This window comes from Gossypium hirsutum, chromosome A02, assembly GCF_007990345.1.
Source record: "Gossypium hirsutum isolate 1008001.06 chromosome A02, Gossypium_hirsutum_v2.1, whole genome shotgun sequence".
Lineage (NCBI taxonomy): Eukaryota > Viridiplantae > Streptophyta > Magnoliopsida > Malvales > Malvaceae > Gossypium > Gossypium hirsutum.
This window is the reverse complement of record NC_053425.1, coordinates 4132428-4157220: the sequence shown is the minus strand read 5'-3', so window position 1 is coordinate 4157220 and position 24793 is coordinate 4132428. Positions and strand designations below refer to the sequence as shown.

The following is a 24793-nucleotide window of genomic DNA, read 5'->3' as shown; positions in this document are numbered from 1 at the left end:
CAGTTGAATCAAGAGTTCGAGATGAAAGATCTAGGTGAGGCCAAGAAGATTCTCGGCATGGAGATAAGTAGAGATAGACCGAGAGGCAAGCTCTGTTTAAATCAGAAGCAATATCTGAAAAAGGTATTACAATGTTTTGGTGTAAATGAAAACACAAAACATGTAAGTACCCCACTTGCTTCTCATTTGAAACTTAGTGCTCAATTATCTCCGAAGACTGAAGATGAAAGAGAATATATGGCGAAAGTCCCATATGCTAATGCAGTTGGGAGTTTGATGTATGCGATGGTGTGTACGAGGCCTGACATTTCACAAGCTGTTGGAGTTGTGAGCAGGTATATGCATGATCCTGGAAAAGGACATTGGCAAGCTGTGAAATGGATTCTACGGTATCTTCGAAAAACCGTAGATGTTGGTTTAATTTTTGAACAGGATGAAGCACTTGGTCAGTTTGTAGTTGGATATGTTGATTCCGACTTTGCTGGTGATTTAGATAAACGTCGTTCAACTACGGGGTATCTGTTTACTCTTGCGAAAGCCCCAGTGAGTTGGAAGTCTACCTTACAGTCTACAGTAGCTGTGTCTACTACAGAGGCAGAATATATGGCAGTTACAGAAGCTGTTAAGGAGGCTATTTGGCTTAATGGATTATTGAAAGACTTGGGAGTTGTTCAAAGTCACATTAGTCTATATTGTGACAGTCAGAGTGCTATTCATTTAGCGAAAAATCAAGTCTATCATTCAAGAACCAAGCATATCGACGTAAGATATCACTTTGTGCGGAAAGTCTTTGAAAAAGGAAAAATTCTACTTCAGAAGATTCCGACAGCAGATAATCCCGCAGATATGATGACCAAGGTGGTAACAACAATCAAGTTTAATCATTGTTTGAACTTGATTAACATCCTGAGAATTTGAGCACCTTTAGGTGTATGGCGCTCGAGAGCGCATTTGGAGGCACTACAAAAGATAGCTTTATCAAATTTGGGGAGTTGAAGGAAGTGTGTGAAGATGTGATTATCCTAATCAAATCTTCAAGGTGGAGATTGTTGAAAAGTCAAAAATGGTGGGAGGTGCAATTGGCACCGAAAGAAGAAAGTAAAAAGTGGTTGGCAAGTTGAGTTTAAAGTTGAATGGTATAATTGCAATTTTGGTCTCTAATTTTTTAGGCCATTTGCAAGTTAGTCCCTGAACCTCAACTATAAATAGGCCTAACCATTTCTCATTTCAACCATCCCAACCAATCTTTCTCTCTTAGTTTTCTCTCTTCTCCCATTTGAGAATTCTTAAGGAATTCTATTTGTTTGTAATATTTTGGAGATAGTAAAGTTATCATCTGGTGTTAGTGCCCGAGGACGTAGGTATAATTTACCGAACCTCGTTAAATCTCTTGTGTTCTTTCTTGTCCTATTTTTCTTTCAATATTTGAGGGTATAATAGTAGTATTTAATTGTGCTATTAAATTACTATAGAAGGGATATTCTGTCTAAGGAAAGACTTGGTATTTAAGAGATCCATGTGATCCACCTCTCTTCCCTGGGAATTGAACTTTGTGTGATTTTTTAGTACAATAATTTACACGCTTCCGACCCTATTGGAACAACAGTTTTCTCTAAATATGATTGGAAGTTTGCTAATACTCCATTGAAGTGAAAAAAAATGCACCATTGTTGAGAAGTATTGTCACTTTGCTGATGTGAATTTCACCCTCTTTGTGCTTAAGTTGTAGTGCCAAATAAAATGCATGACTGAAATGGTGATGTGTCAAATCTTATGGGCTTTGAAAGAAAATGTGAATTTTTTAAGGTATCATGTTTGATATTCGTATCGGGCACATATACGAATACGAATGACTTAACATATGGAAGCTAAAATCAAAATGTGATGCCTACATTTTGCAAAATTTATAAAAATTTTGTAAAAACTCAAATCATATACAAACTTACATATATTTGTTATTAGTTCAGAAAATTCGTATTCGTACTTATATTCAACACTTATTTACTCCTACAAACTCACATGTTTATAAAAGTTGCTTTTTCTTTTTTAAGAACTCTAGTGAAGCTTTTAAGGGTAAATATTATTATTTATATTAATATAAATATAATAAATCTTATTGCTATATAAATAATTAAAATTACAATTTAATTTTTTCAACACCTCAAAAATGGAATACAAGCCGTGTAACTCCAGCTTATATAGGAAGGCGACACGACTGTGTGATCAATTACACACGATATCAACCTAGTCATATAATATTGTGACTTCTGTTTTATCTTTTTACTTATTTTTTTGTAAAAATTCAAGAGCTTCGTAGCCTCAGATTTTGGTTGTAATTCATATTATACTTGAATTATGAAATGTTTTGTTGATTTATTGAATATTAATAGATTATCTCTTCCTAAGCTCATGATAGCGAGAGAATGGACAACTCTATTTCCCATCAACCTACATAGGAATGATACAGACTCGAAACAAAGCAGTAATGCCGTTATCACTTAAAACAAAAGTCTCTGGTGTCTGGGGGTAATTCCGGCAGGATCACTGTCAACATGTTGCTATTATCACGATCAAGGATTATAAATAAATGTAGGGAAATGCCCTTTGTTGTCCTATTATACGAATTGAATGGAAACAAGAAGTTGGCGTTTCATACAAGAAACCTTTGTTGTATTTAAAAGAGATCAAATCACCCTACATATTATATATTGCCCAACAGCAGCCACTACCCATCATCACCTTCAAGCTCTAGTTCCCTTCAAATGGACAAGGAACCCCAAATTCAACATTCAAGGGTGAAATTAGGCAGTCAAGGATTGGAGGTAACATCTACCCTTTTTTAGGTTAAATTTTGCTATTAGTCCTTGTACTTTGTAAAAGTTATGAATTTAGTCCCTGTACTATACATACAATTGTAGATTTAATCCATACTTTTCAATTGGATCATTCCAAGTCATGAATTTTGAAATTTTAGTCTTGACGCAAATGACAGTCATTAATCCATTAACTGAATTTTTAGTGAGTAATATGTTGAAATAACAAGCTGACATGGTGTTACACATATAATATATGTTTGGCACATTAGATTTTGGAAATAACAAAATTAACTTAATGAATTTAATAGTTATCATTTGATGAGGACTGAAATTTTAAATTTTAAAAAGTACAGGGACTAAAATTGATCAAATTAAAGTACAGGAACTAAATCTACAGAGATTAATAACATAATTTAACCTTTTTTTAATGCTCATCTTTATCAACATTAAGATCATCCCAATTTTTCGATTCAATACGATTAAACCTGCAGGTTTCGAGATTAGGATTTGGGTGCGTGGGACTTTCAGGAGTATACAATGCTCCTTTATCCCATGAAGAAGGATGTTCAATCATAAAAGAAGCTTTCAATTGGGGAATTACATTCTTTGATACTGCTGACATTTACGGGGAAAACCATGATAACGAGATCATGCTTGGCAAGGTAATATTATAGCACAAAGCAAACATTTTTTAATTAGATTGTGGGTTTCATCGGCAAATTTCATTTTGTTTGGATTGTTAGGCATTGAAGCAGCTTCCTCGAGAAAAAATTCAAGTAGCTACCAAATTTGGATTTGTGAAATCAGAATCAAAGGGGCGAACTTTGATTGAGGTGAAGGGTAGCCCTCAACATGTTCGAGCTTGCTGTGAATCTAGTCTTGAGAGGCTTGATGTGGACTACATTGATCTTTACTTTCAACATCGCGTGGATACTTCAGTGCCAATTGAAGATACTGTATGTATCAAACACATCATTTCTTTCCTTCTGGGTTTAGTTTAAATAAGTATATTGAACTTACAGCTCGAATTAGACCCATCAAAGATTATTCGAAATAATTGATGTTATGGTTCATCGACCGGCAAGGCACTACCACTTGTTTGAGATAAATATTGATATTTTTTTACTTTGAACTGACCACTTATGGTTTTGTCATCCTAAAGTGTGCCCCATGTTCAAGCTGAGAGCTCTCCCTATTGAAGCTCTTCTTGCAACTCTGATACCATTTGATCTAGGTGTACCTCAAGGTGACAAAACCTAAAGGGTCAATGGAAAACCGAAATGGACAATATCGAATTTTCTTTGAGGTTATAACTTAAACAATATATATACGATTTATGACTCCAATTAAATCTGTCAATTTTGATTTGGAATAAAGAAACATATATCATTATTCGTCGATCAACAAGATGCTACTTCCTTGAGTTAGATCATGCTAGCCTGGTGAGTAAAATATTAATATTTTTCTCTTCGGGCTGACCTCTCAAGATTTTGTCATCCTAAAGTGTGCCTCCCATGTTCAAGCTCAAAGCTTCCCTTATAGTTCTTCTTGCAACTCTAGTACAATTTTATTTAGCTACAACATACTTTAGGGTGAAAAAATCTTGAAATTTAGTGGATGCCCAAAAATGACAATGCCAATTTTAAACTCATGATGCAACCCCAAAAAGTGGTAGCACCTTGCCCATTGACGAGTCATGACAAAAATGTACAACTTAATTCATTTAAATTTGAGTCCAAACAATTTGATTTGACCATAAAAAAGTTAATAATTCGAATCCAAAACAATTCGAATATGTAGTAATTTGAACATCTGAATTTGTAAAGGTCAATTTAAAAACTCAAACCTAAAATGAGTAGAAGTCAAAATTAACACTAAACACTAAACTATCCAAATCTACCCGAATAAAAACCAACCCAATAGATAAGAGTAGCTCCAACGAGTGTTTTACTTGTTTGCTTCTTGTAAAGATGGGAGAGCTGAAGAAGCTGGTGGAAGAAGGAAAGATTAAATACATTGGACTATCAGAACCAAGCATTGATACAATAAAGAGAGCACATAAAGTCCATCCCATCACTGCCTTACAAATGGAATATTCACTCTGGACTCGTGAAATCGAAGATGAAATAATCCCACTTTGCCGGTAAGTTCATGGAACCTGATTACAAGATACTCATATATATACTTCAAATAATTTATTGCATGAACTCGCACAGAGAGCTTGAAATTGGGATAGTGGCATATAGTCCCCTTGGTAGGGGCTTTTTTGGAGGAAAGGGAGTTGAGGAAACTATGCCTAATGGGAGCCAATTGGTAATGGGACAAACAACAACAATTTCTCAATCATTTTTTTGCGGTGAATATATACGTAGAAAAGTTAGATTATAAAAAATGGGTTATTTCATGGAACAGGCAAACTATCCAAGGTTCAATGGAGAGAATCTAGAGAAGAACAAACTATTATATACTCGAGTTTCCAACTTGGCTATAAAGCATGGTTGCACTGTTCCTCAACTTGCTTTGGCATGGCTTCTACATCAAGGACATGATATCGTCCCTATCCCTGGTATGCTTTGCTTGATACTGATACTGTTAACTAAATTTTGGTCTGTATTTATTTGCTTTTGTTTTGAATCATTGAAGGGACAACTAAAGTAAAGAACATGATCAATAATGTTGGATCCTTGGGATTGAAGCTAAGTGAAGAGGATGTGAAGGAAATTTGTGATGCTGTGCCTGTTGATGAAGTGAGTGGCAGAAGGGAAATGAGACTCTTATCTGAATATACCTGGAAGTTTGCTAATACCCCATTAAAGTAAAAATTAAAAAAAAATTGCAGAAAAGAAAAAATAAAAATAAGGGGACTGAGTTAAAGCTTGCTGCCTTTACACATGAAAATGAAAGGTCTTATGTATAATAGCATATAAAACTAAATATTATATAAAAGTGGAATAGAATTCAAATAATTCATTTTGCACCATTTTTACTCCATTCCCATTTATTCACCAAGACAAATCAATCTGCACCCTTTTGCCAGACATTACCCATAACCCCTTGAACCCTTAAATCAGAAGAGCATTCAAACCTAAATTTTCCTGATTATTATAACAGTAAGGATACCAATTACACCAGCTAAAACGAAAATCATTGTTAATTTTCTAAAACTTAGTTGTAAAAATCGAATCAATATACAATCAAGAAATGATTGATTTAACCGAAAATCTGATGTATTGGGATGAACCAGTCCATCTATTTATCTCCCATTCTATTTTATATTATTCCGGCCGGTTCAATCAGGAATCGAAAGATTAACCAGTAACCGGTCTAATGTCCGGTTCAGTTTTTTTTCAACAAGAGAAGTAAACAAAGAATGAAATTTTTGAAGCAATAGCAGAAACCAAAGATAGAAATGTATATTATGTAAACTTTGATTATTAAGAGCCAATCTGGTAGTAAGCACATAAAATGTAGAAATACATAGCAAGTTTGCGAATTTTCGATATGGAATAGGCAATATATAGCAAGCAACAACCATAACGATCCATATCCACGCATCAAAAGCAGACAAGCCTAGACTTATTTATTACCACAAATCCGGGGTTTCATATTTTATAAGACACGATACCAGAGATGAATGCTGATTTTATGCGGCAGCATCAACGACTTGGCCACCACCAGATGAATGTTGATTTTATGCGGCAGCATCAACGGCTTGGCCACCACCTTCCTCCCGCAAAAAGTTCTTGATATACTCCTTCCTGCAACACAAAATAAAATGTTTGTCATCAAGCAGATCTCAAATGCTCTTTTACTAAAGATGTGAAGAGAAAGAAGAGATTTTCACCACATTCAAAGGAAGAAACATACCTTGCAGGAAGATGATCGTGCGGACGATTGTACGGAGTCCAAATTGGATCACCAACAAAGAGCCGCATTGCCTACATTGATAAATTTTCAAGGAAATGTCAAGGCCCAGAGAGAGAGAAATGCATACATTTAAAATTTTCTTAATATCACAAGCACTACTAAAGAAACTATAACAAGGTTATAGAGACGACACTAACTCCAGAGACAAAATAGAAAGAATATGTACACTTGATAATAAGGAGGCTACATGAAAGCAATCATCCTTTCAAATTAAAAACCACGTCCCACATCCATCCATTCATTTCAAACGTTATCGAGCTTTAATGCTCATTTATTAAATGAATGAGGGGAACCTCCTACAACAACGCGTCAGAAAAAAGTGCGCTTTTTGGAAGAATAAGACGAGGTAGATGGGTTGCTTAGTACCTTAATATAGTTGTCTGTATCCAGAGTAAAGCGATGATAAATTCCAGCAGGTAAAACTATCATGCCTCCTTTCTTCACCCACACACGAATCCATTTATCATTATGATCCCGTACATCAAAATAACCTTCACAAAGAAATAAACAATAAGACAGCTAGAAATTAGAAAGAAAATTTGTCTATCATTTTAAAAAAAAAGGTCATCAAGGGATCCTACCACTTCCTGCCACACAGTAACGGATCTCCTCATCAGTATGAATATGTTCTTCGAAGAAATTTTTTATCTTCTCCTCATAATTTGGAAGCTTCTCAGGGCAAACCTCGCAGAAGTCCTGAAGAAATAGAGTATCTTGTCAATAAAAGGGTGCAGTACAATCTGATTATAAGCACAAACAAGTGAAGAACAAACATTCTTTGATGGTTAGTAAACCCTACTTATAAGCACTTGTTTGCATCAGAATCAAATGTGAAAATTCTTTTTAAGAGAAAAAAAAGGTACACACCATGTAGGAGTAACCTCGTTCTTCACGAATTTTCTTCAACTCTTCATCATTTTCATAGTTATCAGCATCCAATCGCCAGCTGAGTACTCCAAGCTCTGCAAGGTAAACACGAGTACAATGTCGAAAATATTTGAATAACCTAATAACAATTGCTTCTTATCTAAGATGCTTACCAGCAAGTTTATCCAAGGATACATATTCCTTAGGTTCACGGTGATGAGGAAGCCTCTGATCTTCATCACTATCATCCATGTACCATGCCTGAATAACTTCCTCCCTCTACAAAACTCAAAAAGTTAGTGACACAACAAAAAACCTCATTTCCTTTTCCAATCATTCATCAACATATATAAAATATTGAACAAAGAAAAATGAATAGTCGCCAATAACTATCTTATGAACCAACTTGCTCCCCACAATGCCACGTCATAAGAAAGGATTGAAAGAGAGAAGAATAAATTGAATCAGAGGAGTTTAGCTGGTTCAATATTACATTTATTCCTACAATAATGCATTGTAAGTAATCATTAAGAGTACTTAAAACACAAGAGCACAAGTCTATCAATCAAATCCTCAATATGAGGAGCCAATTCTTTAAAAATGACCACAAAAAAAAATTGGAATTTTGACTTACAATCTTTGAAATATAAGATACAACCAATACATCAACTAAAATTTAAGAACAAAATATATTTAACCACCAAATCTGAATTGAGCCCACCCACCAAAAAGAACTAAAATCGCCATAGAGAATCCCAATAAAGCTTCAGTTTACCAAGTCATGCGAATAGCTGAAATTTTCAATTCCATGGCTGTAATTTAAAATTAAAAAAAAAATCTTTCAAATCACTAGCTTTAAAATAAATAATCTCAAATTCAGCAGCTTCTGAATAAGGAAAAACTAAAATAAAAAAATTGCAAACAATTAACACGACACTACATCTCCAAAGGAGGAAAAAAAAAACCGCTCATAGAAAAACTTTCTCCGGAAAATTAATGCTGTAAACAACTTTTACAATGAAACAAACAGATTTACCTTGTCTGCAGAACCCATGGTCATAGTTTTTTTTTTCCGTCAAATTAAAAAAAAATCTCCTTTCTTCTAAAAAAAAAAAGCTTCCAGGCAACGCTAATAAGTGGAGAATTTGGGGACGAGTTTTAAGAATTCGCTGGAATGTGAAAGTGAAAAGACAGATAAACCCTTCCTATTTATTTGGGCCGAAAATAACGAAATCCTTTAGAAACGTGATGGATGTGGAAAGGGCTTTATGGTCATTTAACATGAGATGGAGCTGACCGGCCGGTCCGCGTTCTTTTTTCTTCGGGGGTGGGAAGGTTAAATCAAACCTTTGCTTACGTGAGCTCTCATCTCATCATCCGAACATAGAAATCAAGCATTGTGTGAATTCAGGAATGGTCTACTTTCGATCTTGACTAAAAAAACAAACGTTTGAATTTGGATTTATAATTATGTGAGAGAAGAGCGGATTGAGTCTTAATTTAATTTATATAAATATTATTATTAATGTAAAAATATATAGTTTAAAAATATTTAATTTTAAGTATTATATTAAAAAGAACATATTAAAATATATAATGAGAAATAGTACAAGAATGTGTTGTATGGGTAACTCATTACCTTCTCAATGGTGGAATTGTCACCACATTGGCATTCTTCTTAGTAAAAATTATTGCATTAGAATAATGACCAGAATGATTTGAAAAGTATCGTAGCATTAAGCTTTTCAAAATTTAACTAAAGATTAGCTCAGGGCCTACTACTCGTTGTACTTGAATATTTACAACAATATACTTTTATATATAAATATAAATATTCTATTTTTTCACTTTTTAACTCTCTTTTTTCTCATAACTTTTCTCACTACCTTAGTTTATAGTGCCACCAGATCAATTAAAAACTGTTCTCAAAGAGTATTATTGTGATAGATCATAGTGCTGGTGATAGATCAAGACGAGGAGGAGGAAGATAGGCCATCTAACACTCGATCTTTTGTTTATCATTAATATACTGAGTCTCTTGTGGCTTTTGACAATTTTTTCTTGATTAATTGGTATTCATCATCAAGTTGATTTAATGATGGCGAGGCTAAGATACAAATTTCAACGACTTAATCAAATTGATACATCTCTGGTTTGTTTACCATTACTGTCAATTTGTTCTTCTCTTTTCTTTTCTCTTTTTGAGATTATTGTGGAGACATTTATGCATTAATTTGTAGTAGTTTACTTATCACTTGTACTATATACCGTGTCTTTGTATTTTTATTGATCATGGTTCCTGTTAATAATAATATTTTCTTCAAAAAGCACTTGTTATTATCCCAGACTTATGATAAGTCTTATAATCATTGCCCAGTTCTTGTATCAACAAGAGAGACAGAGAATAGTAAAGGTACAAGACTGGCTAAATGTCCATTCCAATTTGAAGCAAATCATGAGGAAAGTGTTGAGCCAGAAATCCATCGAATTTGGGCTTCCGAAGGAGCCGCAGTTTTAGAATAAGAAAAAAAAATGCAGCAGTTGGTGTCGGCTGTTAAAAGAGACCTTTAGAGGAAACTTATGTGTCGTACAAAAATTATTGTGAAAGTTATAGCTAAAGGGCATGATATAGCAAAATAGAGTTTCAACTTTACATATCATCTGCTTCAAGAAAAAAAGAACTAGGATAATTCCACTGGTTATAGAGGTTCCTAATGCATGAACTTCAGTTCATAATATATAAGCAAAACCAGGAGCACCATTGTCATGGGAATTATCAGGCATGGAGGGGCATTAACTAACCACAATTTGCTCACCATCTTCATTTGGCTCTGTTTGATCCTTGTCGATCTGTTCACCTGTTTCAGTTTCCATTTTATCCTCATCCATGTTTTTTCCATCCACGGTGTCTTCTTTAACCTCATTGCTTTCTGGTTCAGGAAGTTTTTGTGTAGGAGGCTCTGGCAACACCTCTACCACCAAATTAACAAGCTCTTCTAGTTGTTCCCCAAATCGTTTCTCAGATTCCTCTATTATCTGGAGAGAGAAAAGGCCAAATTAAGTAAAGCAACTGCCAATTACCAAAGAAGGCAAAGAAGGGGTTGCAGATGTTGGAATTTGAACTCTTAACCCATGACTGCATGAACCAACCAGACAAAGTTTTGGCTTCAAAGAAGATGGTTCTTTGACAAATCAAATATAGCTATGTAATAAACTCATTCCTCTTCTGCAAAACAATTATATTATGCTCCAATGTTTGCCATACTATTTGGCAAGAAGAAGTGACTCGAGTATGTACCATGAGATGTCGTACTGTTGGCATAAGAGTTGACAAAAAAAAAAAATCATACATCCTTGTAAATGCAGCCTACCTATAAAAACCTTATTCAACCATGGATGACATGAATAAGATACTGGTGCTCGAGCAATATCACAGGAATCGGAACATGTAAAAGATAAGCTTTACCAGATCGATTTCAACTAATGCAGCTTAGCTTTAGAACATGATCCTACCATGGATGATATGAATAATTGACTGGTGCTCAAGCAATATATCAATAGAAACATGTAAAAAGAAAAGTATTTCTGGGTCAATTTAAACCAATGCAGCTTAGCTATATAAAAAACATGATTTGACCATAGATGACACGAATAAGATAATGTGGTCAAGCAATACATCACTAGAATAGAAACATGTAAAAGAAAAGTGTTTCCGGGTCAATTTCAACTAATGCAGCTTAGCTATAGAAAAACATGATTCAATTATGGATGATACGAATAAAGAAAATGGTGTTCAAGCAATATATCACTAGAATAGAAACATATAAAAGAAAAGTTTTGTCGGGTTGATTGCAATTAATGCAGCTTAGCTTTAAAAACATGACTAAACCATGGATGATACGAATAAGATAATGGCTCTCAAGCAATCTATCACTAGAATACAAACATGAAAAAGAAAAGTTTTTCCAGATAGATTTCAACTAACGCAGCTTAGATATAAAAAAACACGATTTGATCATGGATGACACGAATAAGTTAATGGTGGTCAAGCAATATATCACTAGAATAGAAACATGTAAAAGAAAAGTTTTTTTCGGGACTCAACCATGGATGATATGAATAAGATAATGGTGCTCAAGCAATATACACTAGAATAGAAACATGTAAAAGAAATTTTTTTCCGGGTTGATTTCAACTAATGCAGCTTATCGTTAAAAACAATATTCAACCATGGATGATACAAATAAGAAAATGGTGCTCAAGCAATATATCACTAGAATAGAAACATGTAAAAGAAAAGTTCTTCAGGGTTGATTTCAACTAATGCAGCTTAGTGTCATTCGACCGTGGCTGATACGAATAAGTGAATGGTGCTCAAGCAATATATCACTAGAATAGAAACATGTAAAAGAAAAGTTTTTCCGGGTTGATTTCAACTAATGCAGCTTAGCTTTAAAAACATGATTGAACCATGGATGATACCTTGAGCAATATATCACAAGAATAGAAACATGTAAAAGAAAAGGTTTACCGGGTCAATTTCAACTAATGCAGATGGTCTGAGGTTGATGATGTTGAGCACCTCAGCTTTTGCAAGTTTATAACTTTTACACCTTTCCAAGAACTCCTTGACATGTTCTTTCGTTTGATTGCAAGCGGCACTCTCTACCAAGTAATCATAAACCTAGAACATAATAAGAAAAACTCAGTAAGAGATACCGTTTTCACTCTTCTAATAAGTATAGATAAGAAAGCAAATTTGCTACAAAAATTCAACCTTGAACTCAGATGGTGCTATTGGAACAATAACTCTTGTCGGATCCTTCGATGCCCCTCGAGATCGTAGAAAATCGAGTACTTCGAAATTGGTAAGTGCGCCGGCATTAGCTTCTTTTCTGCAACAAAATGACTGAAAAACGCTAAGAAACAAACTTAAAGCGACAAATTAAAGAGAAAGAAGGGACCGAACATACATCTTCATCCTCAAGGGGTAGAGGAGATGATAAATTGCAAGGGCAAAACACAAGCGCAAGGAGTGTCAGCTACAAGGCTATACTCTACAAATGTGATAGCAAAGAAATAAATATATATATAACAATATAAATCGATAAATGAATAAATCACAAAACAGAAAATGCTAGGACTCGCCAGAACGGCGGCCACACCCGTGGATATGTGTCTAATCCTCCCGACACTGCTATTGGCTTTTGAAGAAGAAGTCGTGATGGCCGATAGGGAGAAAAGCACCGTAAAAGATGGAAAAAAATAAAGAAAGAGAAGAAGGAGCCAGTGGCGCCGGCGGGAAAGAAAAGAAGGCACAATTGTATGGGCTGAGGGTTTATGGGCTTTAGTCTGGGCTTTTTAACCTAATGTTTGGATTTTAATTAGATGATAAAGACATTATTAGCCTAAATAAATTCCAATATGTTTAATAAAAGGTTAAAATATGCTATCAGTCCCCGTACTTTTATAGAATTTGATATTTAGTCTCTACACTTTAAAAGTTAAGAATTTAATTCTCTTGTTTTTTTCCAATTTGAAAATCCTAGTGCAATTATTATCGTTTTTGGTAGTTTCTATTAGAATTCGTCAACTTAATATATTTATTTTTTGTCAATCATATATAACACTCTAAAATAAAAAGACAACTTAATTAATAAGCCAAATGGAATCTTTTTTGACAGAAAAATTAAAAACGCTAAAAATTGTGAATATATTTTTAATTTGAATCAGTATTACAAATTATAAAAAAAATTGTCATGAATTAAGACACGAAGCAAATACAACATGAAAACATAACCATTTCTTAAAATAGAATAACTATACTAAATTATATAAAATATATGTGATAAACTAGTACATAATGAAAGACTGAAAATACCAAGAGGGGTGATTTGGGATTTTGAAAATTTATTAAAAACTATTTTAAAATAAAAGAACAAGAGAGAACAACTTGGACACTTCAATTTATAGTGGTTCGACCCCAGATGCCTACCTCCACTATCATGGTATACATCTACCAAGGATTTTCATATTACGATCCGATCATGTAATATCGCTTAGTATTAGTGAAACTTTAGATAATCAATGAGTCAATATTTGTTTCTATTTTGTTTAGCATACAAAAACTGTTAAGGACAATAAATAAAGAATATTAAGGTAAACAATGGATATTTTACTAAACCAAATTATTTGAAAAAGTATACAAAACGAATATACTATACTTAGGACACTAGATTCAACACAAAATGCGGAAAGAATATTCATGGGCGTGAAGGACATGCATTGTGGAACCTATTTTGTTACGAATTTAATCAGTATGAGGTTATTACACCTAAATTGCCCCTTAATGTATTAAGAGTGCATTCACATTTGAGGAGTGTCCACACCTAAAAGTGAGTGCCTTAGAAGCAGGTGATTATCTCATTAATAAGGAGTGGAAGGACTCGCTAGGAATGTTTGCTAGCAAATGGTCTTGGTAAAGGAAGGATGTCGTTCCTCTAGTCTAGTTGGGTGGTCAACTAGGGCACCACGTTAAGTTGAGTCAAAAGAGAAATCAACACCTTCTATCTTACTGACATGTGTCTAAAGTAATAAAGGGATATAACAATTATACTTGAATTGTTACCTTTCAATGAAAATATATAACATTTACAATCTCTATTTTTTCACAAGGCTAAGATAGAATATTTCTCCTAGTTTTAATGGCTTAACTAGAATCCTTCGTAGTTTTTAAGGCTCAACTAAAATCCTCTTTAATCCTTTTAAGGCTTTTTATCTCAAAAACCTTAAGTATACTCTTTGCAACCAAGAGAAATGAGGTAAGTAATGAGGACCTCTCAAAAGTGTGTGTTTACAAGTGTTGGCTCTCTCAAAGAATGGAAATGAGAATGATAAACCTAACAATAAGTTCTTAGAGATACGTACAAGAGAAAATGAAAAATAATAAAGGATTTGAGGCTTTTCTCTTGACTTTGATGTTTGGATGTTCAACTCTTGAATCCTGAAGACTATTTATACCAAGGAACAAGTTTGTATACGTTTATGACCATTGGGGATGAAATCAAGTCGTTGCAAGTATTAAATTCGAGCTTAAAAATTGTCCTTGCAATGTATGTCTCGAGATTTGCCAAAATGTCTCGAGACTTGACTGAAAAATAGTTGTTATATAGCTATTGGAGGTTATGTCTCAAAACATACAATAAATCACATGTGATTTACTGTTTTGAACTTCCTGATCGCGCCCCAGCATGGCATGCGTCGAGGCTATGGAATCAACACAAATACAATAAGAAATATACTTGTTATTTGCAAGTGTGATAAGTCAATTATAGTATTTTTTTGTTACAACAGAACATAACACAGAGTATTTCGAAGATCGAACCCAAAAGAGTTCGGGTGATAAGGTGATCAACAATGAAAATGCATGCAAATAAGAAGTCTAGCTAGCTACTCACTAAGTATTATATTACAACAAATCATTGTCAAGGATATACACTATCTACTACCTAAAAGGACTAAATTGCAAAATAATCCAAAGTGTGCAAAAATTAATTCAAAGAGTTAAAGTGGTTGGTTGACTTCCATGTTGCTAATTAGTTCTTGGATTAGAGATATAAATGGTTCAAACTCCTAATTGGTTCAATTTTACCTCTCGCTCACCATTTTACTAAACTAGATGGTTTAGTCTCATTTGTCTCTTGACCTCACCAAGCTAAATCGAGACAATCAAGTTAGTTTCAATAGGCTTTCCTCTCGGTCTCACATATCTAAATGTTCACATAAAGACGTCAATTCTAGGTTTTGAAGTTTATTTGATTTAGTCCCTAACCTAAAAACTAAATATGCAACATTTCCATCAGCCAACCACCATAAAGTTTAGTTACTAGCCATCATTAACACAACAATATTAGTCAAATACATGCTCAGATGATTCATTGAAGAAAACATAAAAGCAAAGTTAAAGAAATCTTAGGGGCTTTTGATAGGTTCTTTGGAAAAGATGATAACAACAACAATGGAGAAGAAAATACAACTAAAGTTAGGAGTTTTACACTTTTAAAGTTCAACAAAGCTTAAATATATTAAAGGACTTGAAGAGAAATCAAAAAACAAAGAAAAGCTTGAGTATCTAATTATAAAAAGAAGAAAAGCTACATTAAAAAATTGATAAAACTACCACTAAAACAACTAAGCTCGGAAAAGTAAAGAACTAAAACCTAAAAATGGAGAAGAAACCAACAACTAAGTTAAAAAGATGATAGAAAATGTGACTCCTTTAAGTTGACAGCCAAAACATCTTTAATACAAATAAAATTTCAACCCTAACATTGACAAAATTTCCTTGAGGCACTAGTAGAAGTGTTGCGTGTAGAGATCAAGAAGCTCAAACAAAATATAGATTTAAAATTATAAATAATATGAAAAATAACAAAAAAAAACAATAAGAATATATAATTAGTTAGACCTCTTTAAATAATGTGAGTCAATCTCATGAAATAAATAATTTAAATAATATATATCAATCCAAGAGTGATTGTCTACAAGAACTAAGCCTTTGTGTAGCACCCCAAACCCAGCCCAGTCGTTAAGGTCGAATCTGACGTGCCACTTTGAAGTCAAAAACCCGTGTTCCCTTTTTGATGTTTTAAAAAGCCGACTTTTGTCAAACTAACCAAGTGAATGGAAGCTGGGCACCAGGTAGGTATCCATAACAGAGGAGGTGAGCCATGAAGGCTGCTTAAGTACCAAGCTCTCCGATTGGATCCAATCCTAGACATGCCCACATCCATTGCCACACTTGGTTATAACAAGTTGAAATTTCTTTGAGTGATTATCTTTGGTAAATCGAATATTCGTGACGTCGTGTTATTTAAAAAAAAACAAGTATCGTTTTGAAATCACGCCCTAAGTCTAGCCCATTTGAATTAGTATCCATCAATTTAAAGTTGTTTTTAATAATATAATCTCAGAAAAATCAAAGAAGAAAATAAAGTTAAAATGGCCTTATTACAACCCAAAAATTAAATAGCAGTTAAAAATAACTTAAGAAAACCAGTCTCTTTTTCAAACCCAAAAGTATTCACCATGGCCACTCTGAATCCCCTCTGGCTCCAAGTCACCCACATCAAGGCTCACCTGCAAGGTTAAAGAAGGGGTGAGTTTGGGGAAGCTCAGTGTGTAAGGAAAACCCATTCAAAGCCCAAGTCAGCTCAAGCCTATTGGGCCTAAGCCCATTCAGGTAACAGTGGTACTGGAGCAGAGCCCTTTTCAGATTACAATAAACTGGGCCTTAGCACCTTATTCAGATAACAGTATGGCTCATAGGCCCATTTCAAAATACATGCAACATCAGTAAACATATGCAAGCCCATTTGGGGAGACTACTCAACCCACCAACCACTAAACTCCACCCGTACCAGCCATACACTCCATGTGGGGAATAGCTCAACCCACCCAGCCCAACACTCCACAGTTGCAGCCTTGCTGCTCAGTTAACAGTAAATTGAGGCAAAGCCTCCAGTACGTGGACAAGCCACTTTCAGTACTTCCTCCGTCAATATCGCAGTCCCATGCATCAGATAATAACAACATGGCATGCAGTAAATAACAACAGTCAAACATGCATTTAGGTCAATTTAACCCTAGGGGTATTTCGGTAATTTATCTCCTAGGGGTAAAACTGTAAATTTTCCACTTTTAAAGGTATTTCAGTAATTTATCTATTTTAGGGTTTTTCATGCATATTCCTACCTTTCACGTACTAACAGAATCACGTACCGAGGGTTCTTACCGAATTGGGCCCGTTGGCCCATCATTCCAATTTTGGCCCATTAAGCCCAAAAATATCGAGGGCACAGAAATCATGCACTTTGCAGTCCAAACATTGCAGCTTACCTAAAACATTAATCGATTTACCTCACAAGCATTCGCACACTCGCAAATCTACAAAATACCGGTTTTCAGCATTTCGGCTTTTCGACTTTTGCCGATCTAGACTAAGAAAGAGGGTGTTAGTTACACACCTGTTTGCGACGATATGCTGACGAGATCCACGCACGAACCGCCTACAATTGGATTACTAACACATTAATCTAACTATTCAAATACGAACTACGTATTAACCCCTTACAATATTCGACCAACCACACTTACAGATCATAGTAAGCTTATAAGAAATCAATAAGCAACTCATTAACAAATTTTTGTCAATGTTTACCACATAATCATAATTTCACTGCAAGCTGTCTTCCTGAGCAATAGTCACTAAATTATTTATAACTGGAGCTATGAAACTCCAAATCAAGTTCCGTTAATTTTACCTGAAAATAGACTCATATATCTTCTATCCATAAAATTTTCAGAATTTTTGGTATGGCCAATCAATACCAGATTTTTCTTAAAGTTTCCCATGTTTCACTGTTTGACTAATTGACCACTCTGCATTACGAATCAAATTTCTCATTGTACAGAATTCAAAATATGTTTTCATTTATTCCATTTGAAACTAGACTCATTAAGCTTTAATTACATAATTTATGCAGCTTCTAACTCATCTCCCACAATTTATGGTGATTTTCCAAATTCACGTTACTGCTGCTGTCCCAAGTAGATTTATTACCAAATCACTCTTTCACACCTAACTTGCATGCTTGTTATTTAAACATGTATATCACCAATCAATCATCACATATCTATGATTTTACTTAAGTATAATCTCCATTTCATCATTTTAAAGCACAACATGTTAGTCGATTTTTTTCCCTTAGCATCTAAGGCACATGCATGCTCATTTGTTTGGCTCAACTTCACCTATCTTCCATTTTTCATCAAAAGAACATGAAACAACAACCATTTCCTTCATTTTAATTGATGACCAAATGCTCACAACACAACCAAAAACCAAAATATTCTTCAAGAGTTAAGGTAGAATCAAGAAGAACTCATGAACATCAAGATAGAAGCAAACTACCATGAACTTACCTTCAATTTTCTTCCCCAAGTGACCGAACATTCAAGAGCTTTCTCCTCTCCTTTCTCTTCTCTAACTTTAGGCTATGATAAACAAATATGGACAAAACTTTGTTCTTTTCACCCTTTTTTCTTTTAATAAAATTTCATATTTCATCCATTTAATTCTTTAATACAAAAGACATGAAATGCCCATCATGGAACATTTACCTAAATCATTATCATGGAACATTTACCTAACCCATTATCATGGAATATTTACCTAATCCATTATCATAGAACATTTACCTAACCCATTATCAATTTGTACTATGAATTATGGATATCAAGTGCTCATATTGTCTACAACAACATGATGGCTGGCCACTTCATGTAAAATGGGAGGTTTGTCATGCAAATCCTCCTATTTTGCACTCCTATTTATTTGGCCACTTCAATTTAGCCTATAGCATTTTCAAACATTTTCACATAGGTTCTATTTCATAATTTCACCCCTTTTTTCTTATGGAACAAAAATTAACTAAAATTGTCGGGTTCTATCTTAAGTTTAGGCTTTCTAAAGGCCCACTAACATAATTAAACCTATGCCAACATTCACAGGATTCTCGAAAATTGGGGCGTTACACTTTGAGGCACTAGTAGAAGTATTGTGTGTAGAGATCAAGAAGCTCAATAGTGAAATCTCGATTTATATGAAAACCATGGGTGGTGGTATACCGAGATGGTCGAGGGACATAAAAGAGATAAACAACTTTTTATGGGCTTAAAGTAGTACTTTCAAGCTGTGGGTCAAAGAGTGATACTTCTAAGTTATGGGTATTTATTAGAAAAATGCTTATAGTTAAGAAATAAAATAAACTCTGAGGCGGGAGACACTTTTTTAAAGCTTTATTATGCCTCCAAGATACAACAAAATCTTAAAATATCCAAAGCAAAATAGTAAAAAGGGCTAATCGTAAATTTTTTTATATAGACAAAAGTAAAACTACTTCTAACACGCACTTAATTATTGTCACAAATTGTGTTCTCACACAACATAATTTTTTGTTAAATGTTAGTTTTGCATAACCATTATTGGCATAAATAGTATCCTTACAAATAACCATAAAGTACATTTGTTAATAAATGGTTCAAATAGAGAAATACCATCTTGTATGCATAATTTCATTTGTGTGAAAGGCAAATCAATTACTAACATTCCAAACTAGTGGGAGATTGTTAGTAGTTTGCAGTGTTAGTAATTCCATATTGATAAATTCTTATGAGTTGTATAAATTCTTTCGACACTCGGGCTTGAATTTGGTTGTGTAATAATTTTTTGTAATTATTATTTTATTTTTATCAAAAGTTGTTTATGAATTAATAGTTCTGAAATAACATATTTTTTCCTAAAAAGTTTCAAACTGAAGAAACGTAGTTTTCTATAAAAAAGTGTTATTGAAAAATATACCTTGTGCCAAAACGTTTGTACCAAGGAACACATATTTTGATGTATAACTATTCAGTGCCTATACAAAAACTTAGATTATGCCATTTTCATTAACTCTACTTTTGTTGTTTAATGACTTGTTGTATCCTAAAGGCGAAATAAAACTTCAAGGAAAGTGATTCATGCCTCAAGTCTCATTTTTTATTTCACCTAATTTTGTTTCTTGCATTACAAGTTCTTCTAAGAAGCCTAGAAGAAGACCTTTTGTGTGGATCAAGTAAGACAGAAATCTAGGGTTTTTTTTTTTGAGTTTTAGAGCCACAAGAGGAAAGCAAGGTTGTTATGAAATTCTTGGGTTAGCAATAGCATCCTTTAACATTTGGACAACATCAACCTTTTTCATTTCAATAGCATGAGCTCATCACCCCAAAAATAAACAATCTGCCATAAACAAAGCAAACCCATTATACAATTTCAATTAAAATATTGCATGATAGCATGGATCCATCTCAGTGTTGATCCAAGTCTGAAAAAGGCATTATTTGGAACAGTTTCTTAGGGATTGTTATAATTTCAAACATTCACAACTAGAATCTATGTCCTTGTCTACTCCATTATCTTATATAAAAAAAATATCATAATCCAAAAACAAATAAAAATTCCTTGTACATTCTAACTAATAAAAGGTAATATATTCTTATCAAAGTCCTTGATTCACCAAGTCCAAGCCATTACAATCATAGTCCCACCATAAACAACACCACCTAAATCCTAGAGCTAAAGGGGTAATTTATAAAAAAAAAACAAAAGAAAAAGAAAAAAACTTTAGTTCACATGAAAATATATATAATAAAGAACGCATATATATATATATTCCTTCATCAAGATGGGATCCCTTTCTTCTCCTTTTTGACCATCCCCCTAGTCCAAGATACCCCAAATTTTGTGTTTCCTCAATAGTGAAAGAACAAAGCAACTTGGATCACATGCATTTGGGTACTTTCATTCAAAACAGCTTTACCCTTTTTTTTTTTAAGTTCAAAAATTAAAAAATTGCCCACAAATCCATTAGGATAACTTTTTTTTTCCCCTTTAATTTCCAACTTTATACAATATTAAACAACCCCAAATATCAAATATGTTCCAAGAAAGCATTTGAGATCCTAAATGGCTAAAATTTCCCCAAATATGTATACCCTTCCTGTCAAATTTCACTCCCTGAATGTGAACCCAAAGCTTCAAATCCTATTTCTATTGTTCTTCTCAGCAGCAATGGATAGCAGCCTTGATACACCTTGAGTCCAAATATCATACTCTCTTTGGCTCTTGCACTCGAACTCTACGACCCCGCGCATAACCGTCTTTAACCCGAAGTATCTCCGGTTTTCCCCGCCTTCGAGCAAGTGGCGGCCGGGCCATGCTGGCATATCTTTAATCACCTCCAAGACAACATCTGCAGAAAAAAAATTGAAGAATGTTAAAGACAATCCCTTTTGATTTTTCTTTTTTACTTTTAGCTTTCTCAAATCCCCAAATGGAACAAAGAAAGCACCACATCCATTTCTGAATTTATTTTATTTTTCACATTATTAGAGAAAGACAAAGCTAATAATCACTTACTCTTTTTCTTTTTTGTGATGGTCCCAGCAACATGTCTACTCTTCATCTTTAACATAACCTTGTAACAAAAAGAAGTTTCAAAAGAATGTTAAACAAAAGAAGCAAATAAGACTGATTCCCCAATAATAGAACATAATCGAACTCAAGACTTGATCACAAATCCTTTTCCGCTCGACAATAATTGAGCAATTTGGTATGGGTACCTGGTTCATTCTGTTGATATAAACAGAGACAATTTTCCAGTGAAGATCACCTGCAATATTCACAACAATGGTAAACATCGTGTCAAAATGGCCTTGTTCGATGATACCCGGACTCGGGCGAGTGTTGTGTTTACCTTTTCTCGTGCGCTTGAGAAGCTCACAGCCTCTAGCAAGCAATTCTCTGCTGCAGATTCCCAAGAAATTCTCTTCAGGGAGAAGCTCACCACTAAAGCTGCCATTGGAGCTCCCATTGCTGCCATTGCCACCATTTTTATTATTTTCAACAGGGATTACAGCTGCTATGTTCCATACCTCTTTCAATGCCCTTGCCTTCAATGTGGCTGCCCCTCGTAATGCTGCCATTGATAACAATTTCCCACCATTAATTCAACCATTTCAATTTCAAATTATATGTATGTATGTATGTATGTATATGTATACCTGTTGCTGCACCAGCAGTTAAGGTCATGATATCTCCGGCAGACCGGACATTGACGGCGGAGCTGATGACGGAGGTCAAATGATCACGCTCGGCTCCCATGGCTTCAGCTGTCTCCACGCATTGTGCAGCAACAAGAGTGGCAGCCGATGCCACAGCCATGTCCGTCTTTGCCCTCTGCTCATCTTTCCCAGCACTCGAGGAAGCAGCAGTGGCTGCCGCGTAAGCTGCCACGGCTGCCGCTACCCCGGCAACAGAAATGGCTGCATGTAGCTGAGCGTTCTGAGCCCGCGTTTCTTCCTTCTTCTTCTCTCTTCTATCCTTCAACCATCGGCCCACTGTCTTCCCACCACCCGTCACGGCAGTTGTCGCAGGAGTAGCCGCCCCTATCCCCGTGTTTGTACGGTACTGCATGTTGAGGGAATTACTAGCGCGGCAAAATTGCTGCAAAATTGAAATCATCCACAGCCATTAATTTTTAAAAAAAAAACAGAAAAGAAACTTAATATCATAACAAACAACCACCGCCATTAAAGAAAGCTTCCAATTTTATGAAAGGTAAAACAAATCGTTATAGGGACCAACGCGCCCCGCGTACTGACTCATACCAAAAGAACGTAACAAAATTTTCAGACAGAAACTAAAAAACAGACAAGGGCAATATTGATAATTCAAAAAAAAAACTCAGTACTAAGCTGTAAGTGTAACCTCCATTGAAATAATGAAAGGAAACAGCTTTTTTTTTTTGTTTAAAAAGACCATCATTTATCATTTAAAAAAAATTATTTACATTGAATAAAGTGAAGCAAAAACACAGGAGCCCATTCTCACTTTCTTCTCCATCTGTCTCTGAGAAAGCCTGAGATTTATGTTACTGAGTCAGTGACTCAGAAACTACCTAAAACTGTGGTAAAAAAACAAGCACTTATCCACAAAATTTCAATTCCTTTAAAGATAAAACCAAATAATTCTCCCAATTTTTTTTCCTTTTTTTTTGGTTTTTTATACTTCGTATTTAACAAATTATCGTTGAATGTGTCCATTTTTGAAAAAACAAAGAGCTCGTTGTTGTTTCGAATTCGAATATTATGATAAAAAAAACAGCAAAATATAGACATGGGTTCAAATATAAAAACAAACCTTAACATCATCAATCTCAGAAGGTGAAACAGGGGGGCTATCTGTTAATGGTCCACTACTATGAGATAACCTGCCGGATGTTCTTGGAGATACTTCTTGCTGTTAAAAGACAAAATAGAAAACCTTTGAAACAATAGAATTTTTGTTTTACAAGGGAAACAATAAAACCAAAAAAATAAAAAGATGTTCCTTTTGTCTTGACATAGGTTTTTTTTTTTTTTGCTAAACTTACCGATTGTGACATGATTCTTTCAAGGACCATCTGGGAAGTTTCAGATGAAGCGAAAGAGAAAGGGTTGCCTGAAACTATCCCGTTTTCTTCAAGTTCACCGGCTATGTCTTCTTGTATAACGACATTTCCACTTGAAGAAGAACCTTTCAAGCACATTTGATGGGACGATGAGGAAGGATGAGGCTGAGAAGGAGCTAAAGCCCTTGAAACTTCCAAAGCTGAAACACTCCATGAACGTGACAAGAACTCCATTGGTTCCAAAGGCGTCTCCGGTGGCCTAAACGGTGCCGGAACCGGCACCGGTATCAGCTCCGGTCTCCATGGTTGCACAACGGGTTTCTCCATTTTTTTTTCTTTTGGGGAAGGAAAGGTTTTTCTTTTTTTGTGAGAGAAGGAAATGTGATGAGTTTTATAGAGTGTGACAGTGTTTACAGGGAATGAAATGATCAGCACTCCTTTTTTTTTTTTTTTTTTAATTCAGGATGATAAAGTAGTAATTTCGAGAAAGTAGACGAGGATAAAATTGGAAATATGGCTTTTTTTTGGTGTCACCGTCACGCGCTTGATGATCAGGTAAAGTGTGGTAATTAAATCCGACGGCAGGGATTAATCATTGAAGTAAGAATCAGTACATCTCGGGTTATGTTTGCCACTTTTAGTATTCTCGAAGTCAGAAATATTGCTTAATGAATTAAGTGGGAACAAATACTATCTATTTTTTTTAAATAATGTTTCACAATTTTTAGACAAATATTCTTTTTCCATCTCTATTGAATAAAATATATTACCGTAAAATAATTTATAATGCCAATCGAATTAAGACTTAATCGGTCAAGTTTAATTTTTGAATAATCCTTATTATCATCTTCTAAATATATCTAATTTTTTTTAGAGTTTATCAAGTACCCTTATTAGCTAACAATTTCTTAGTTCAGTGGCAAACGTAAAGCTAGAAATTTTTTTAGAGAGTCGAAATTAAATTATAATTTTTATGATAGTAAAAATATAATTTCACCATTTTAATAAACTATATCTTTATAATTTTTAAAGGATTAAATTAAATTTTTATCATTTTTAATTAGGTCAAAGTGCAATTTTATCTTTATTAATTTTAAATTTTAAAATTTTTAAAGAATCTAAATTAAAATT

At 34.3% G+C, this 24793-nt stretch overlaps 4 protein-coding genes across 5 annotated transcripts; 1 reads left to right on the top strand and 3 right to left on the bottom strand.

Moving 5' to 3' along the window:
* Positions 1-1537: 1537 nt before the first annotated feature.
* Positions 1538-5782, top strand: LOC107941617 (perakine reductase). Its single transcript, XM_016875186.2, has 7 exons — positions 1538-2822; positions 3308-3478; positions 3560-3772; positions 4787-4959; positions 5033-5129; positions 5229-5382; positions 5460-5782. Exons 1-7 carry the CDS (start codon positions 2763-2765, stop codon positions 5633-5635), a joined length of 1044 nt encoding a protein of 347 aa, XP_016730675.1. The 5' UTR covers positions 1538-2762; the 3' UTR covers positions 5636-5782.
* A 438-nt stretch (positions 5783-6220) lies between these two features.
* LOC107941618 (1,2-dihydroxy-3-keto-5-methylthiopentene dioxygenase 2) lies at positions 6221-8919 on the bottom strand. The gene is made up of 7 exons (XM_016875187.2): positions 8647-8919; positions 7784-7889; positions 7611-7705; positions 7325-7439; positions 7110-7234; positions 6684-6754; positions 6221-6574 (listed from the first exon to the last, which is right to left on the bottom strand). Exons 1-7 carry the CDS (start codon positions 8668-8670, stop codon positions 6508-6510), a joined length of 603 nt encoding a protein of 200 aa, XP_016730676.1. The 5' UTR covers positions 8671-8919; the 3' UTR covers positions 6221-6507.
* Positions 8920-10089: 1170 nt separating this feature from the next.
* On the bottom strand, positions 10090-12985 carry LOC107941606 (DNA-directed RNA polymerase III subunit RPC9). 2 transcript variants are annotated; one of them, XM_016875170.2, is made up of 5 exons: positions 12776-12985; positions 12584-12667; positions 12388-12505; positions 12142-12294; positions 10090-10646 (listed from the first exon to the last, which is right to left on the bottom strand). In XM_016875170.2, the coding sequence occupies exons 2-5, from the start codon at positions 12589-12591 to the stop codon at positions 10404-10406; spliced, it is 522 nt and encodes a 173-aa protein (XP_016730659.1). In that variant the 5' UTR covers positions 12592-12667; positions 12776-12985; the 3' UTR covers positions 10090-10403. The 2 variants fall into 2 exon arrangements, with proteins under 2 accessions (XP_016730659.1, XP_016730660.1); XM_016875171.2 differs by having other exon boundaries at positions 12759-12924.
* Positions 12986-20687: 7702 nt separating this feature from the next.
* On the bottom strand, positions 20688-24098 carry LOC107941610 (VAN3-binding protein). Its single transcript, XM_016875175.2, has 7 exons — positions 23645-24098; positions 23413-23511; positions 22275-22716; positions 21968-22189; positions 21834-21883; positions 21631-21688; positions 20688-21463 (listed from the first exon to the last, which is right to left on the bottom strand). The coding sequence occupies exons 1-7, from the start codon at positions 23987-23989 to the stop codon at positions 21249-21251; spliced, it is 1431 nt and encodes a 476-aa protein (XP_016730664.1). The 5' UTR covers positions 23990-24098; the 3' UTR covers positions 20688-21248.
* Between the last annotated feature and the right edge of the window lie 695 nt (positions 24099-24793).

Excerpts from the sequence above, each read along its gene's own strand:
- LOC107941606 (XM_016875170.2), bottom strand. Across the intron at positions 12,295-12,387 it reads TAGCACCATCTGAGTTCAAG|GTTTATGATTACTTGGTAGA; the intron begins GTTGAATTTTTG and ends ATTATGTTCTAG. Across the intron at positions 10,647-12,141 it reads CATTAGTTGAAATTGACCCG|ATAATAGAGGAATCTGAGAA; the intron begins GTAAACCTTTTC and ends TTCTCTCTCCAG.
- LOC107941618 (XM_016875187.2), bottom strand. The coding sequence starts at position 8,670 with ATGACCATGGGTTCTGCAGACAAG. Across the intron at positions 7,890-8,646 it reads CCATGGGTTCTGCAGACAAG|AGGGAGGAAGTTATTCAGGC; the intron begins GTAAATCTGTTT and ends TGAGTTTTGTAG. Across the intron at positions 7,706-7,783 it reads ATCCTTGGATAAACTTGCTG|AGCTTGGAGTACTCAGCTGG; the intron begins GTAAGCATCTTA and ends TTTACCTTGCAG.
- LOC107941610 (XM_016875175.2), bottom strand. The coding sequence starts at position 23,989 with ATGGAGAAACCCGTTGTGCAACCATGGAGACCGGAGCTGATACCGGTG. Across the intron at positions 22,717-23,412 it reads CTGAGATTGATGATGTTAAG|CAATTTTGCCGCGCTAGTAA; the intron begins GTTTGTTTTTAT and ends TCAATTTTGCAG. Across the intron at positions 21,689-21,833 it reads ATATCAACAGAATGAACCAG|GTTATGTTAAAGATGAAGAG; the intron begins GTACCCATACCA and ends TTTTGTTACAAG.
- LOC107941617 (XM_016875186.2), top strand. The coding sequence starts at position 2,763 with ATGGACAAGGAACCCCAAATTCAACATTCAAGGGTGAAATTAGGCAGT. Across the intron at positions 3,479-3,559 it reads ACGAGATCATGCTTGGCAAG|GCATTGAAGCAGCTTCCTCG; the intron begins GTAATATTATAG and ends TTGGATTGTTAG. Across the intron at positions 4,960-5,032 it reads GAAATAATCCCACTTTGCCG|AGAGCTTGAAATTGGGATAG; the intron begins GTAAGTTCATGG and ends GAACTCGCACAG.